The following is an 18,075-nucleotide window of genomic DNA, read 5'->3' as shown; positions in this document are numbered from 1 at the left end:
CTTCTAAGCTGCATGAGTGATACAGGAGCTTATACAACAAATGGCAAATGTCCAGTACACCGAAAACATGACAGAGGAGCAGCTGGATGCAATGGCAGGGAGTGAGACGCTACGTTATCAAGCTACCTCTTTTGGGATAACGAGGAATAACAAGGTGCTTGCTGAGGACTTGCAATACTTTTATCTTTGGGGGTGTTTGGGAATAATCCTGTGATCACTTTGTGAATGATGATGCTCCTCTATAACTTCCAGTCGAGTGTAGTCTTTCTTACCTTGCTATTCTCGGCTGGGAGTAATGTAGTCCTAGATTGGTAGAGGACCAAAAATAGGGGTTTTGGTGAAAATAGGGTTAGGGTTTGATGCAAGGTACTCAAACTCGGGTCTCGGTACCAACTCGACTCTTGGAAAAACCGAGACGAGTCGAGATCTCGGCGAGATCTCGCCGAGTTGGTGTATTTTTTTTTTTTTCAACTCGAAGCCTCCACTTTGGGTCAACCCGAGATCTGGACCCGAGATCCGAGATCTCGCCGATATCTCATCGAGATCTTGCCGAAATGTGTCGAGTTTTGTCCAATCAGGTAAGGTAGTTAAGTGGTAGGTGGGTTAAAATAATGGGTCGAAACCGAGATCCAACTGAGATCCGAGATCTCGCCGAGATATTGAACTTTTGAGACTCGTAGGCAGTCTCGTCTCGGCTTTTCCAAAAACCGAGAAACTGGGCGACGCGAGTTCTTGAACTATGGTTTGATGTATGGGTTACGTCAAGTTAAGGTGGGGAGTCTATCAGTGAAAGTCCTGAGATGTTTTGATGGATGGAAGTGTGTAAACGTGAATACGCAGCAAGTTAGGGTTAGGGTTTTGGGTTTTGGAAAAGAGGAAAAGATGGATTTCTATGGTTTGGCTGGACAGAAGTTAACCAAACTTGAATGGTTTTCTTAGGAGGGTATGAGGATAATCGGTTCGATTTGTAGATTGTTCTGACGGTTGGTTTGGGCTGGGCAGAAATTAGGGTTTGGGTTTTGATTTGAGAAGGTGGGATGTTAGGGTTTTAATGGGAGATGGTGGCTGGGCACAGGATCAAGTGGAGCTTGATGGTGGAGGAGTATGTGGTCTGAATTTGGAGTTTCGTGGATGAGTAGCCAGGTCTGGTTCAATGGTTGGTGTAGTAAAAGTGAAAAATTAAAAAGGGGGATAGCTGGGGTTGGGATTGTAGAGGATTAGGAGAAGAAGGATGGGGATGGCGATGCTTCCAACTTACTTGTAGTTGCAGAATTGTCCAGGCAGCAACTTGTTTTGCTGGAAAAACGTGAATAAAAATTTAATCTCGAACTGAAACTTGAATAAAAATCAGATCTTGGACTGAAAACTTGAATAGAGCTTCAATAGAACCGCCTGGGCTTCACACCGCGGGGTATTGATTGGATCGAACACCAATCCCACCAGCTTTGATCAAACACAAAGCAATTCTTCAAAGAAGAAACATAATTGCAGAGCAGCATAGCAGATTTTCAAAAATTCAGAGGTGAGAAACCTCTCCACTGAATTACCTTTATTTATAGTGGCCATAAGCCATTTCCTAATCAGCCTAGGAGTGTAAAAGCTCCTAGCCGACTCTAATTACACTTCACAACCTCTCTCAAATTCATGGAGAGGTTTGTACCCAACTTATAATGAAAGTAAATAATAGAAAGGTGACTCAAGTCACTTAAATTTAACCACTGGTTCAAACTAATTTTGGACCAGTTCAATTTAAAACCATAAAACATGAAAATAGACTAAGTATAGAAGCTAATGCCGTATGCAACCTATGTACCCCTACTTTAGGTCTATAAAAGTGACCTATTACATTGAAAACCATGGGACCAAATGTCCAACATTATAGGACCCAACCCAAGACTTATTCCTAATAAAACAAGCCTATTTTGGAGATGAATCTGCATCAAGGAGCCTAGGATTATGGAACCCATAGTTATCAAGGCATTGCCTAGGAGTCCAGGCTCCTTGGTCGCCTTGTGCGCCTAGACGGGCGCCTTCCCGCCATGGCGGTGTCGGCTTGATTTTTGACCCTCTAAAACGCCATGGTCGCCTTCCCCCTTGATTACTATGATGGAACCCACAGAATTGACATCCAAACCCTAATGCCTGTAATTATCCCAAGAAGACTGACATTGGATCAAAACTATGGTTTCTTGCATAGGTGAAGAAAGTGTGAGGTTGTCAGAATTTGATGAAATTTGAAGCATTAATGGAAAGGGATATCTATGTGGTGAGGCAAGGGGCAAAGTGGTTTCTCGTCGTATTTCAATGGTGTGGCTCACGTTGGTGGTGATAGGAGAAAACAGGGAATTAGGGATCCTTATGAGCGCCAACAATGGCAAATCTAGGATTTGTGGTATTAGATTCCATAATAGTGAAAGGGTATAGTCACCATTTTAGGAGGCTCTAGTCTACCCACTTTTAAGAGAACTTCCTTAACGGCTTTGGCTTGTAACTTGACCAGTAGGACGTTCGAAGGTGCTTTATCACATGCACCGACCCATGTACTGCCATGTGATAGGTTATTAAGTATGAGGTCACTTTTAAACGGCACTAGGTATAGGGACAAGTAGAAGTTCCCTTGTTGAAACTAGAGTGAGGAAATTATATCTTTACTGGTTTGTTTATCAGGCTCACGCAGCTTAATTATGGGAGTAGAGAAAAAAACAGATCATTTTTAATAATAATTGAGTTTTTTCTGACAATTTGCTGCAAGTCCAGACTAGCTATTTGCAGGTACGAGGTACATCAATACATGTAGGTGCACAATAGCTAGTTAGGCTCAAGGTTTAAAGCATTGGTATCGCGTATTGCATCGGAAAGACGCAAGATACGCTAGAGATATTTATGGAAATAGCCAAGAAACGTATGGAAATTCTTAGGATATACAAAATTGCAATTTTGAAGCATAAAACACTAAAGCTAATTAATATGTAAAATCTATCATGTATAAAAGAGGAGAAAAAAGTACAACGAGACAAGTTCATTCAATTGATTATATATAAAGGATGAGGTTTCTTACATGTACTAATTCCAAAATTTTATTAGGTATCATATTGGTTAGTATCAGCGGGTATGAAGGATACTTAAAACCTTGGTTAGGCTTAAGATAAGGTTTTAGGGATTTGGAACAGGGTTTAGGAGATATAGTATGGTGGATATGACAGATTTTGTGTGCATGGACTATGGAGTCCACCTCCTTAGACAGTCCTTGAACCAATGTCTGATGTTGTATTCTGGGCAGAGTCTTCATCTTCAAATGCCGTAGTTGAATTCTTTTTTTTTTTATATTAAAAAAAACAGATTTCTTCACATGCACATGCTACCAAGCATAGTTGTCAAGGTGGCAAGGCGACCTAGGGCGGTCGAGGGGTGTCTAAGCGATTAGGCGACAAGGCGCAAAAGTTTTATTTTTTATTTCCCCTCTTTTCTACCATTATTTAGTATGCTACAATATGTGCCTTATATCATCAAAAATCAAAATTAATCCACCTCAAATCCTCAAAAATAAACATTAAGTCACATCAAGTCATCAAAAATCAGCATTGAAATAGATGACAGCAGAACTGAAGAGGCAAGCCATTAGAAGTTTGAAACAATCAAAACATACATTTGGTTTATATGCTCCTTGAATTGGTCATTTACAGGTATATCTAGTCTCACATTTGGTTTATACTGTTCTTAGAAAATATGATCTTATCAATAAGTAATTAACATGCTCTCTATTTAGAGGAAATGTTCTTGTTCTCTAAGAAATTTGATTGATCAAATGATTTTTCTTTACACCAGACTTTTTATATTAGGTAGAGCACAAAACCAGCTTTCCAACAAATCCAAGATTGCTTAAAGTTGATTTATATCGAAGGAGTTATGTTCCGGTCGAACCTTATATGGTCTGTGCGAATGTTGTAAAAATCGCTCTGAATGAAAATATTTTTTTAGATATCAAAACAAATGAATATTTTACTGCACTTTTAGTTTTTAACTATGTTTTAGCATATTAAGATTTATGGAATTTTTAGATTTAAGAAAAACGCCATTAGAAAGTCGAAAATTGCACCTACCATCAATTTGCCACACTTTTGATTGTTTTAGTGTTTTATGCTTCAAAACCTGGCATGACGATTTTGTATTAGGACAAGGGTTTGCTGTTGTGGGGTTATGTGGATTGTTAATATTTGTATACCCTGTATACAGTTTTTGGACCTCATGCCTAATAAAATTTTGTTATTCTATAAGAAAAGGGGGAGGGGAAGCTGGTAGAATGCCATTTAAGTGTCTAAGTTACCACTTCAATTTAATAATTTCAATGTTGCAGAAGGCAACTATCATTTTCTGCATGACTTCCATTTTGAAAAGATCCTTGGAATCTTTTTTTGGGGGAATTACATGATTAAGGAAGATGGCTCTCAGACTGACTTACATCGGCAGCTCATTTACATATTTTACGAAATTATATGCCATTTAAGTGTCTAAGTTACCACTTCCATTTAATAATTTTAACGATGCAGAAGCCAACTATCTTTTTTTCATATTTTTCATATAGTTTTTATTTTTATTTTTTGGGGGGGGGGGGGGTTGAGAATTCTAGTTATCCTTCTGCAGTTTCTTTGAATCGTCTGCATGAGTTTCACATTTTAAAAAGGAGGCTAGATCCTTGAAATCTTCTTTTTTTGTGGGAGGCTTACATAAATTAGGAATATGGCTCCCAGAGTGTCTTACTTTGGCTGCTCATTTTACATACGAAACTATGCTCTTTGGATAGTGCAATTAGGAAATTATGCAAACTGAGAACCTGCTATATGAGTGTGGGCCCTCCATTTTATAAATTGGGGCTTACGTTAATCAAATGAGAACCCACATTAACAATGCTGGTCCTCCATTTTCTCTCAAAGGAGAATTGATTGCTCTTGGATTAGTAATGTAGGGCCCACAGTACAATGTAGGTTCTTGATTATATCAATTGGGCTTGCTATTGCATTAATGCAATAAAGATTCGCATTAAAAGTGGAGATCCTCCATTTCATCTTTGAAAGGGCAAGATGGGAAAAATTATGTGCAAGGAAGGTATCAAGTATTGGTATCGGGACTCGTCAAAAAAAAAAAAAAAGTAATGGTATTTGGCAGTGTATTGGGAAGGTGATATTAAGAGATATATTGGGAATGTATTGGAGAGACGCTAAGAGATGTTTGATATGCTTAAGATACACATGGAAGTAGTGTTTTTAAGCATAATACACCATAACTAAACAATAAACAATGATATATCATCACTAAAACATGTTGCTATGAGTTAAGAGGAATCGAATTCCTTTCACAATGGCATGACAATCTTACTTACCACATGAACTATAAACGTGTTAATTGGCATGTTTCTTTCAATGTCAGATCATTTGGAGATATAACAAAACCCTAAAGTCCATATTTATTTTTTTATATATTCAAACAGTACATAAAAATGCAAGGGAACAATTAAACAGTCACAAATCAATCATGAACATCAGAAATTATCTATTGACATGTTTATTTAAAAATTAGAGCCCAAAAATTTACCCTAGATCAATTTTTTAAGTGAATGTGATGTAAACACTGTCAGTGGTACACACCCTCTCCTTCCTGACTATGTGGGCCCCCTGTATATGATTCGTGAGGCACTCCCTCCCTTGTGTCCATTGGCTTGGCATGGGAGATCCCAATACATGCAGGCTGCATGTAGATCCTCCCCCATTTCTAATTATCTAAATTTGTAGGAAAAATATAGAAGTCAAAAATTTTCAACTATTTCTGGAACCCACCCAATTCATGAGTCCCTGCAAGACTCTGAGCATATAATTTTCAATCAATTATCATATGCCTAAACATGGAAATGTAATATTTTCCTTAAGTTTGTGTTTTTTAATTTCTAGAAAGTAGCCAAAAAATAAAAGAAGTATTTTATATAGAATTTCCAAGCGGAGGTTAAAAAGGAGCTATAAAACAGATAACACAAAACCTGTGGCCATTATGTCATTAACTTTTAAGTCTGGACCCTTGAGAAAAGTAGAACAGAATCTAGGGTGATTAAATAACTATTCATAAAGAAGAAGGGCTTCCTGAAATAAAACTTCAAAATAAGGGATGATTTATAAGGAGATGTCAGTAAGTTGGCTTTTAAATTAATATATATTCTGTCCTTTATTGCAAATAAATGAAATTCTGCAACCAAAACAACTGGTCATAGAACTCTAACCAGAAGTGAAACCCAACCTCCTTCGATTCAGTCCAGTACACTCAATTCTTAACCAGTCAACTTCAAAAGTTAAGAATGGCTTCTCCACTCTTAGTTGTTTTAGGTTCAATCCATCGAAGCCCTAAACAGTAACCAATCATTAATGATAATAAATAGAATCACAACCTGGTGGTAATAGCAAACTCAGGTCTTGAACTCAATTCAGATACCATCCTAGCTTAGTTAGTCTTTCCACTCAAATTCTACACCCTAGGTTGCCCTAGGGTAGAGATCCAACCCACAAATTCTTAGGCTGATCTAAGGAGAATCGATTGAGAAATGAGAAATTCTTCTCAGTCCAAAACTTGCGCCAAAATCAGGAATAGCAATGTTTGCACTATGTTTCTATATAGTGGTTGTGTATTGACCCATATTGGGTAAGACCTGATACTGGTCGATACAATTCGATACATATGTATTCTTATTTTTCTCCCATGTTTCAGTGGTGTGTCGTACACTCGTACAGGCCCAAATTCAATACTAATGGGGTCGACACAGTTAATACATATCGATACTTGATACCTTGTATACGAGGAGTGTAAGTCTCGCCTTGTATGGTATTGTTTAGTAATTTTACTTTCCAAGTTTCATGTAAAGCCCCATTTTATAAAATTGAGAACCTGCATTATTATTGCAGGTTCTCATATTCATAGTTTGCTAATTATGAACTTTGAAGTGCATAGTTTGACCAGTTTTCAAATGGACTGCATATATTAGTAAGTTTAATTGTTTAAAGGCCATTTTTGCTTAATGAGGTTCCTGAAAATTTTCCTTTTTCCTTCTGTTTATATGGGTAGTTGGGAAAGGAGTGATCATAAACTTTTCACTTTAGGTCAAAGTTGGCTTCTGTTAGTCTTATGAGCATCAAAATCAAGATAGTTGTTTGGGTTTTTATTATGGATGATCTAAAAGGCTAGCATGGTCAAATCATCAGAAGAGGCGCATTTTGTCTGTGTGATATTTATCTTAGGAGAATGATGGTTAGATCATACTTTCAATCCTTGCTTCTTGTGATGATGCATAAATCTGAAACATAGTGCTTTCAAGATTTGTCTTCTTATGCGATCAAAAAGAGCATCCCAGTGCATGAGGTTCCCGCTACTGCAGGGTCTGGGAGGGGCAATTGTACGCAGCCTTACCCCCGCTTCGCGGAGAGGCGGTTTTCATGTTTTGAACCCGCAACTTGCTGGGTGCAATAGCGCAACTTAACCGTTGCGCCAAGGCTCGACCATTTTAAAATTTTATTCATGTTCACTGACGAAAAGTTCTTATTATCAATATTGTTTTTTGTTTTGATGTAAGCATAGTGAAATGAACCCCATGGAGATTATGTTCTAACAATGTACAAGGCTAGGAGCAAGAATTTGTGTTTTTTTGTTGCAATAGTAGCTTTTTTGTATCTCAGTAGAATGCCATTTTTTTTGTCGACTGAAAATTGATCTCACAGCCTATATAAAGCTGCCTCCCTTGGTATGTAGACCTGAGAGATTTGATCACAAGGGTTTCTGAGCATACTATCTAATAGCCAAGTGGAAAAGTTTTTTATAGTTTAAGAGATCTTGCAGGCACTGATTAAATCGACTAATAGGCTGAGAGACGCATTGCTCCCAAAGGAAGAACCTAAGTTGGCCATTCCTCTGCTGTTGCTCATAGCTCAACATCCCTCTGTGTGAGTTAGACGTTGACATTCCTCTCTCTCTCTCTTTCGTGTTTTTGTGTGTGTGTGTGTGTGTGTTTATCAAGTACTCTTGGTTGATTGCTGCAACAATGGTATACCTATGGAAGTAATTGGCTATAATGGTTCAATGCACTTCAGGGTCATCATAAATGCGGACGCACCATACATTAAGATGGTCAGTGAACAGTTTGATAGATGCCATGGGACACTTCTTCAATATGTGGAATTCCTTTATAGTGCAATAACACCAGCTATAAACTATGCTCAGCTGATCCCATCTCTTGATGATCTTGTCCATAAATACCATCTTGAGCCGGAGGTATAGTGATTATCTATTGTTTTTGTTCTGCTGACTCAAAAACCTGCTACCTGGCTTTGTTGGTTTTATTTATTTATTTTTTTTGTAATTTCATATTTGTTGTTGTACCTATTGTCAGATCATGCAATTACATTTTGACTTGGGCTGGATTTTCTCATGGTCAGAACTGAAATATTTCAGGGATTTCACTTGGAATTTTCGTAATTTGGGTTGAAAGTTTTTAACTCTTGTATGAAAAAATTCCATTTTGAGTAACTGAATATTTCTGTTTTGGTCCCTGTTGAAATTGGAACACTTCGGTCATTTGACCATTGGAAAAAAGAAGAATTGGGTGATTTGAATGAAGATTTTAATTTCATGTACCACATCTCTGTCAAGTTTCATTCAAATATGAATGGAGATTAGCAGTGAGTTTTGTCTTTGATGCATAGTCTTCGTAGCTAGGGCTACAATTTAGGCCAGGTGGGTTGAGCAATTCATGAGTTTTGAATAGGGCCAAGCCTCTGGCTGGTTGTAGATAATATTCAAGGTTAAATTTCTCATGGGCGGCCTAAGTTACATCCATATTCATTGCACTAATACTTCAACACATATGCCAAGGAATGCTGAATAATACCCGTAACAACATTAACGACATTTTACTGCTTCAGGTCGCCTTTCTAATATACCGGCCTGTGATGAGGCTTTTCAAGTGTTCAAGTGGTTCTGATGTCTGCTGGCCTTCTGATGATATTGAAGAGTCAAACACATCAATTGCAGACCAGGAGTCTGAATCCTCAATCTCATCTGCTAATTTGGTCCTGGATCTTGGTTCTCAGAAGCTTACCATGTAATAATCTACTCTGCGTTAATGATCTGGTTTTAATTGTAGGTGTAAACATTGCATGGAAAGGGATGCACATATTTTTCAAATATCTGTACTTTCTTATACATTTTTTGGGGCTTTTTAATGCTTATATCTGTTTCTTAATTATGATAGGCCAAATCTTTTTATTATACAGGTGGTCTGATCTTCTTGTAACAGTTAGAACAATTTTACCTTCAAAAGCTTGGAACAGCCTCTCCCCTGATCTCTATGCTACATTTTGGGGGCTCACACTCTATGACCTCCATGTTCCTCGGAACCGTTATGAATCTGAGATAGCTAAGCAGCAAGCTTCTCTGAAAGCCCTAGAAGAGCTTTCTGATAATTCAAATTCAGCTATCATTAAACGGAAGAAAGACAAAGAAAGAATCCAGGAATCTCTAGATCGCTTGACTGCTGAACTGCAAAAGCATGAGGAAAATGTTGCATCTGTTCGTCAGAGGCTTGCACGTGAAAAGGATAAATGGCTGAGTTCGTGCCCAGATACTTTGAAAATTAACATGGAGTTTCTTCAGCGCTGTATTTTCCCACGCTGTATTTTCAGCATGCCAGATGCGGTTTACTGTGCTGAATTTGTACATACCTTACATTCTCTTGGAACTCCATTTTTTAACACAGTTAATCATATTGATGTTCTCATATGTAAGACCTTACAACCTATGATCTGCTGTTGCACCGAATATGAAGCTGGTAGACTAGGGAGGTTTTTGTATGAGACACTAAAAATGGCATACCATTGGAAGGTACTCCTTTTATCTGATTCTACTATGTTCTCAATTCTTTCCTGTTGCCAAGTTGATGATGAATATGCTTCACCTAATTAGTCTTTGCTTCCCTCACTAATATTGGAAAATACTTTATTTTTCAGAGTGATGAATCGATATATGAACGTGAGTGTGGAAATATGCCAGGCTTTGCTGTCTATTATAGATACCCGAACAGTCAGCGAGTAACATATAGCCAGTTTATTAAGGTGAGTCTTTTGCCACCAAGATGCATGAAAGATCATGTGCTGAGTCCCCCTTCCCCCCCCCCCCCCCCAGGCTGTTTACAACTGGTTCTTCTCTCTCTCTCTCTCGCTAAAACTTAAGATGTATTACAAACTCAAACTTAATAGTGTGACTTATATTTATCTTGGGCAGTTGCTGATAGTATTTTCCAAGTAGAAATCTTGGCAAGTTGGTGAAGTATTTTCCAAATCAAGTTCGAGTGAAAGTTGACTTCACCATACACTAAAAACAAATCTAGATTTTGGTTGGGACTCCCCCCCTCTTTTATTTGAAAATATTTGGACTGCTCAAAATACAAGGGAAAGATTCAAAACATGGTAAGCCTGAGGGTTGAGATGTATCACTAAATTTGGCACTTTGCCAATCCAGAGGAAACGTTATCTATATAGTTACTGGATTCAGGATTAACAACAAATATGACTTTAAATATAGTTGAATGATGAAACATGCTTGATGCTACAACCTCATTCTGGTGGGATAAGGCTTAGTTGAATTAATAGTGAATATTTGTTCCTTGTCCACAAGAGTGTGTGATTTCTGGAGCCCAGAGGTTAAGATTTCTAAAAACAGATCTTACTATCGTAAGACAACATGTGGGATGCTCTCTGAGGGTATTTACTTTCTATTGGTAGCCACGTGAACATTGACCTAATAAACAATAAACCTGTCTTATACGACTAGATGGTTGGCATCTTCTGTGATTGGGATGGGAACAGCATTTGGGCATAGCTGTCAAGGCCCTCCAGAATTGGCAAGGATTGCACTTGCCTCGGCCAGATTTTGACCTAGGCAAGCACCCTTTTGTTTTAAACTCATATATGGTTGTATGTTTTTATGGTCTACCTTATTGCAGCTTAACTAGTCTTTAAGCTGGTTAAAATTAGAAAAATCAATCTAACTAAGTCCTATAATCATGGTAATTAGAATGAACACTTTCTTGATCATGAATTCATGCTTTAGTGAATGTTGAATGATCATTGATAGCTTGGGGAATGCTTCATGTCTCCTTTTTAGTTTACACGTTGATATTACCACTAATTAGACTAAATGTTAGAGCGAGCTTGGTTAAGGCATCCTTCCAAGCAACAGAAGCTCCTAGACTGATGTAGGATGGAGAAGTCAAAACTGGGAAATGGAAAAACAAAATGAACAGGCCTGAGTACTGTTTGGAAATTGAAATGGAATATATATATATATATATATTTTTTTAAAAATACTAAAACCCTTTAAATAATACTCTTCAATTTCAAGTTGAACTCTCCTAGAGACTTTTAGAGACCTAAATCAGGATCCATGCACCCCCTAATAGACTAATAATTGAGATTTTTTTGGGGCATAATGGGAGACTTATACGAAAAAATATAGCTACATAGATAATGGATATCCAATAAAGAAATTTAATCGACTCATTCAACCACCAGATCCAAAAATTTTCCATAAAAAGCTTTTGGCTGTGGATTCTAGATGATCATAAAAGAGAGAAAAGTAAGACTTTTGTGATTGACTGCTAGTAGTTGGGATGAGGCCTCGACGACAATGATAATGATTTTTCCCTCCTGTAAAAATCTGTCAGTTTTATTGCTAATCACAATACATGATGTTTTATGTCTCCTGGAAATTTGAAAATCTGTTGATCTGAGTTCTTGAGTAATGGGTAGTAACTTTCTGTTGTCTCAGCTATTCGCTTATAGGCCTTTTGTGACAATGGTAGAATGATGGAACTAGAGAACCAAGAGTGATGGGAGAGAAAGGAGATGAAGGAGGGAAAAGGGGACTGACTAGAGATGTTGGATCGAACTTGCAGTCGCCCCCCACAATGTCTTTATTTATACTAAACCAGAATTACATAGAGAGGATTCCTATTCCTACTAGGAATAAAAAATATAAACACAATTACAATAGGAAAAGGGACAGGAAGGTATCTCGATTAGAATAAGAAATATTCTAATCGAGATACACACTTAACACTATCTAATTGAGACACATACTTAACACCTTTGTTTATTGCTGAATTTAGATATTTGCAACTTGATCCAGATTTTCTTAGGGGCTCATTGGATGAAAGCTCTGGCTTCTTGGAACTAACCTCATACAGTAAGAGAGGCCTTTGATATACAGTTCATAGTTGTCAAGGTGCCGCCTAGGCGTCCAGGTGCCTAGTTGGTGTTGCCTTGATTTTGGACCCTCTCCAGCATCTTAGGTCGCCTAGATGCCGTGACGACTATGATCCTGTTGGCTGCATGGGTTTTATTTTTCTATTAGCTTCTCCTTGGTTCTACTTGATTCCTACAAATGGCTGACTCCTGGAAATCTTTGTTGAATATTGTCCCACACATGGGCTCGGATGTCAAGGGTCTGTCATCCAGAAATACTCTAAGCAATGATGTTTCTGCTATTTAGACTGAAGGCTTTAAGTTCTTGACTTAAATTAATAATATTGTAATGCTGTAGCTGTTATGATGCATTCTGTGAGTTAAACAGATTTGGTTTCATTATGCATAAGAGCTTGCTGGATAAGATTCTTTTACTTTACTTCTTCAAAGGTACACTGGAAATGGAGCGGACGAATTACGCGCTTGCTCATTCAGTGCTTGGAATCCACTGAATACATGGAGATCCGTAATGCTCTTATAATGTTGACAAAAATTTCGGGTGTTTTTCCAGTTACTAGAAAGAGCGGAATTAATCTTGAGAAGCGGGTAAGGGATACCTGTCTAATTTCTTGCTGCATGATTTTAATTTCCATGAGTTTGTTGTCCTGCCAAAACTGGGGTCACGGGGAGGTCTAGGTGGGGACTGCAACCTGTTAATATAAGCACTATTTCTTGAGTAGGTTCTCTAATTAAGGATGCCCTACTCACTCATTCAATGAGGACATGACTTTGTCATCAATTGTCTAATTTCTTCTTCTTCTCAATATAGGTGGTTAAAATTAAAGGGGACGAGAGAGAGGATCTCAAGGTATTGGCTGCAGGTGTCGCTGCAGCTTTGGCTGCCCGGAAGGTAATTTTAAGGATGAAGAAAATAGCCTCTTCTTTCTTTCTCTCTCTCTCTCTCTCTCTCTCTCTTTCTTGTCGTTTATGAAATTCTAGTTAAAATATTCTAGAGTGGAAACAATTTTACAGATTTACTATACATCCCTTCAAAATTTTCAGAGTTCATGGGTTTCTGAGGAGGAATTTAGCATGGGGCATGTTGATTTGAAACCAGCACCATTACCTGCTACAAAATCTGCAGCTGGTAACTTAGTAACTGGTTCCAATGGTTCTGCTCTTAATCTTTCTCAAGCTGAGACAGTTGGGCCGAGGAATACCGCTGCAACCCAGCTTCCAGACACAGGAAATATTATCAAGGAGCAGATGCTGCGGACAAAACCGGTAGACGGGAGGCTTGAGCGGGCAGAAAGCATTACATTTGTGAAACATGATTCAGGACAAGTTAAATCGAAAGGTGCATTAGTAAATGGGTTAGATACTCAATCAATTATGCCTTCAGGTTCTGGACAAGCTGGATCATCCAAAGCAAATGAAACTCAAAACCATACAGATGAGCCTGCGAAAGGTACATCAGATGAAAACATGGTGAAAGGTGGTCTGAAAACTGCTGAATCTGAGGTGTGTCTCTTTCCAGTCACATGTTATGCTGTATTAGTGAACTTCGTTTATTTTATATTGGTTTGGTGAAGTGAAACTACTATTTTTGCTTGGCTGTTTTTGCATAATGGAACATCTCAATTGTTCCTGCCTTAGTTGAACATGAATAGCAGTGCGTCTAAAAATCTAATATATTTGAATTGCGGAAGCTTAGGCCCGGGGTAGAACAATGTACTTTATGCCTTTTGTGCATGGATACCGGTAAAATATTTCGTTCTGATAGACCTGCAGGCTATAAATCATAGTTGTCATGGCGTCGCCATCATAGTTGTCACGGCGTCACGGCGATCCAAGTCGGTGGAGGGGTGTCACGTCGATATATCGACATGTCGCCCGCCATGGCGTTGCCATGGCGAGCATGTCGACCATGTTTTATTTTTTATTTTCTCTATTTTTAATGTGTTAATAGATGTATACTCAAGCCATGTTTTATTTTTTCTCTATTGTTTCTCAAGTTTTAAGAAGAAAATTCAGAAATCGAAGAAGAAATCGAAGAGGGAAAGAAGAAATCGAAAGAAATCGAAGAGGGAAAGAAGACAGGAAGAAGAAATCGAAGAGGGAAAGAAGACAGGGAAGAAGAAATCGAAAGAAATTGAAGAGGGAAAGAAGAAATCGAAGAGGGAAGAAGAAATCGAAGACAGGAAGAAGAAATCGAAGAGGGAAAGAGAGTCGGGAAGAAGAAATCAAAGAGGGTCGCCATGGCGTAGGTCGCCATGCAGCCCTCTCCAGCCAGACGCCATGGCGTCGCCATGGCGACGCCATGACAACTATGGTCGCCATGTCATCGCCATGGCGTCCTGGCACTGGAGGTCTGTGCATATCGACCTACGCCATGGCGTCCTGTCTCTCTTTCCCTCTTCGATTTCTTCTTCCTGCCTCTCTTTCCCTCTTCGATGATTTCTTCTCTAATTTTTTGTTTCTTCCCCAACCTTAGACCCACTCCCTGCTTCCCTAAATCTCCTATTTTAGCCTTGGTTTAGTAACCTGCAACTAAGACATCCATCAGATCTGATTTCAGATCTCACCATTCGGTTGCCAGTGGAATTTTGGGGGTATTTCTCGTTGGGATCGGCAGACCTTGGTGCTGCGATTTTGTTCCAGAAATTGCAGGGAGAATCGTCTTCATAAGGAGTTTCCTCTGCTGGAACTACTCCAGTTCACCGCCTCTCTGCCTCTCTTTCTATCGTGTTATTGCAAGGTTGAAGAAGACATTAAGTCTTTAAAATTGCAAGTAAGGACAGCTTATATTATTTATATAAAACCCCTTGTATTCTCTATTGCTGTTCTGTTTAACCCATTCAGTTTTCTCTTTAACTCCATTAAATTACAGTTCTGCCACTCCTTTACAACTTCAGATTAATTACAATTCTGCCATTGCTCTTATAAGTCTTGATTTATCTACTAGTTTGCCATTCAACTTTGGATTTAATTACAATTCTGCCATGATCACCATGGCGGGCGACGTGTCGATATATCGATCAGACACCCCTCCACCGATTTGGATTGCCATGACGCCGTGACAACTATGCTATAAATAGGTCCTTGTATAGTCTCCATACTGAAAAGGGTGTACCCAGTGCACGGGCATACCCAGTATGTATAGTCTCCATACTGGACAAGGGTTGTTGTTGCTACTACTACTTTGTTTGAAATTTTCCAATAGATGCTGTACTAGTTGAGGTGAATTGAGCTGCTTTACTAGTTGATGAAACAGAAAAGTCAGATCCAAGATTTAATGAGATTCATATTGATAATTTTTATCATGTTACAAACTTAATTATGAATGGGCTGCTTTAGCCTGGCATATTGGCTTGCTTGTGGGACCAGATTGGGAATCTAGGTTTGATAGTCATATCTAATTGGATCCTTTTCATATAAAGAATATAAGGGTAGATACTCCAAGTGAATGCAACGAAAACACCCAAAAATAATGAATATTGAGACAATTCATTTATTGACATTTCATGCTCATTTAAAAATTTCTGCTTCGTTATTCCCATCATCCGGTAACCACACGATGATCTACAAGAAAGGTGGCAGGATTCGAACCTATGGCCGGCCCGAAACACAGATGTGCTGCGCTACTTAGATAGTAACCATGTCTCCCTTACCCTAGCTGAAAAACTGCAGTGCGTGCGTTAGTGCAATGGTGCTCTACAATCAGCTTTACTCCACCCAAGTGCTTGCCCTTTACTAATAAAGGGCACACAGAGGGTGGTTTTGTTTCAGATGTTGGGATACATTCAGATTTTGGCCTGGAATATGGAGCTTGCTCCTGATTTGGTTTACCAGACGTTAAAATTAAATGAGACACTACTTGGATCTGAGTGATTTTAATCAGTCTTTGGTTGTTTTGAGTCAAGTGTTGTAAAATATTTAATTGTGGCTATTTCTATGGTCAATAGTTTCACTTAAGCATTGTTATTTCAAAAATTTTCTGTTGAATTACTAATGCCTATGTGAACTTTTTAGCAAGGTACTAAAACTCGGGTCTGGGTACCAACTCGGCTCTTGGAAAAACCGAGACGAGTCGAGATCTCGCCGAGTTGGTGCATTTTTTTCCCAACTCAAAGCCTCAACTTTGGGTCAACCCGAGATCCGAGATCTCGCCGAGATCTCACCGAGATATGTCGAGTTTTGTCCAGTTAGGTAAGGTATTTAAGTGGTAGGTGGGTTAAAATACTGGGTCGAAACCGAGATCTGAGATATTGCACTTTTGAGTCTCGCAGGCAGTCTCGTCTCGGCTTTTCCAAAAACCGAGAAACTCGGCGAGATTTCACGAGTTCTCGAACTACGCTTTTTAGAGTTTTGAGCAAGTTCCAGAACTGGTGCTAAAATGAGGGAACATGTATTCCAAATTTAACAAGGAGATGTTCATAGTTTACTTTTTATGTATGAATTCACTGTTTGTTCTCCCATAGGAAAGTGCTTGGAGCATGGATTGAAGGATTTGTATGGTATCGACCGTATCAGCAAGGACCAATCCCAATTGACACTCAGATCCTCAAGACTCGGTTGAAGCAGGCAATGTTACAATTGTACCCGAGTTTGGACCAATCCGGACGATACCATGCCGAGTTGGCTCAGTATTGTCAGTTTCAGTAGGTTACCAATCCAATACCCATTTCCTTCCTTTATACCCTTGCCTTAAAGTAGGAAACTTCCCTGTCTTCTTGGGTGGATAAAATCAGCAGGATCATAATAAGTCCTGGGAGCTCCCATTGTAGGAGCATTCCTTTAAAAGAAGTTTGCATCTATGCACATGCACAGAGGCTGATCAAACATCTCTCAAAGTGAAGTTTCTGTAAGCTTTCAAGCAGCAAGTTCAAAATTGGCTTTAGAATGAGGTAATATAATAAAGTCCAAATTTCATGATGAACTGTAACTAGTGTAGTTGTTATGCATGAATGAGTCTGTGCTCATCAAAGCTCACTGCCATGTTTACCTGACCCTCATTTGGAGGTAAGAGTAATGGTTTCATTCCGTTTAACCGAAACGGCTAGGGTAAGGGTAATGATTTTATTCCGGTTATTTAAACAGGTAGGGCATAGTAAGATAGTGCTACACACACACACACGCATGCACACGCGCGCACACACACACACAGATATATATATATATTATAATTAGTAGATAGTGTTATAGTGTTATAGGTGGTATATTTTGGGTTTCTTTTTGTTGCTGTTTATTTAGTTTTAGAAGTGAATAGTGTAGTGTATTGTATGTACTGGTAAATATTTGTATATTTGTTAGGAAAATAATTGAAAAAATCATTAAACAATAACTTGCATGTTTACTTGCCAAGTTGTGGAATACCAACCCTAGAGGGAAAGGCTAAAGAGTTCTTATCCGCCTAGGAGGATATTGGTTTGTTAGTCCATTACCCGACCTACCCTACCTGATGTCTGCCCAAACACTGGCATATGAAAGGTCTTTGAACTAATGATATGGAAGTTTAGAACCCTGAAGACCTGGATTTTCAATTTTGTCTGAAAATTCTACTTGCTGTAGCTTGAATTGAGTGCATCATAATTCTTATTTTATCTTTGATGGCATTTAAAGTGTGACCAGTTTGACATCCCTTTTGAAATGCTTTAACCGTTTGCTGTCCAAAAGTCTTATGGAGCAAGTGGGGATGTGGGCAATGATATCATCGAAGGAAAGGATTTACTGTAGCTGTAGATTTTCTGTGGTCCTCTCATTATTTGCAATTCATTCCTTTTACTAAAGCAAAACTAGCGTTCCA

General features: G+C 38.6%; 1 protein-coding gene and 1 long non-coding RNA gene across 2 annotated transcripts in view; one reads left to right on the top strand and one right to left on the bottom strand.

Moving 5' to 3' along the window:
- The window catches only part of LOC122668897 (THO complex subunit 2), a 72,348-nt gene that overhangs the window by 41,762 nt on the left and 12,511 nt on the right, over positions 1 to 18,075 (top strand). The window contains exons 21-29 of the mRNA XM_043865468.1: positions 26 to 154; positions 7,870 to 7,973; positions 8,121 to 8,301; positions 8,952 to 9,130; positions 9,303 to 9,909; positions 10,035 to 10,139; positions 12,720 to 12,875; positions 13,099 to 13,179; positions 13,332 to 13,790. Of these exons, the coding sequence (XP_043721403.1) occupies positions 26 to 154; positions 7,870 to 7,973; positions 8,121 to 8,301; positions 8,952 to 9,130; positions 9,303 to 9,909; positions 10,035 to 10,139; positions 12,720 to 12,875; positions 13,099 to 13,179; positions 13,332 to 13,790 (2,001 nt within the window). The remainder of the gene's footprint in view (positions 1 to 25; positions 155 to 7,869; positions 7,974 to 8,120; positions 8,302 to 8,951; positions 9,131 to 9,302; positions 9,910 to 10,034; positions 10,140 to 12,719; positions 12,876 to 13,098; positions 13,180 to 13,331; positions 13,791 to 18,075) is intronic.
- LOC122668899 lies at positions 11,732 to 12,280 on the bottom strand. The gene is made up of 2 exons (XR_006333930.1): positions 12,172 to 12,280; positions 11,732 to 11,869 (listed from the first exon to the last, which is right to left on the bottom strand). It is a non-coding gene; the product is annotated as an uncharacterized LOC122668899 (long non-coding RNA).

Source organism: Telopea speciosissima, chromosome 7 (genome assembly GCF_018873765.1).
Source record: "Telopea speciosissima isolate NSW1024214 ecotype Mountain lineage chromosome 7, Tspe_v1, whole genome shotgun sequence".
Lineage (NCBI taxonomy): Eukaryota > Viridiplantae > Streptophyta > Magnoliopsida > Proteales > Proteaceae > Telopea > Telopea speciosissima.
Note: the sequence above shows the minus strand (reverse complement) of the source record. Positions and strands in the feature narration are given on the sequence as shown.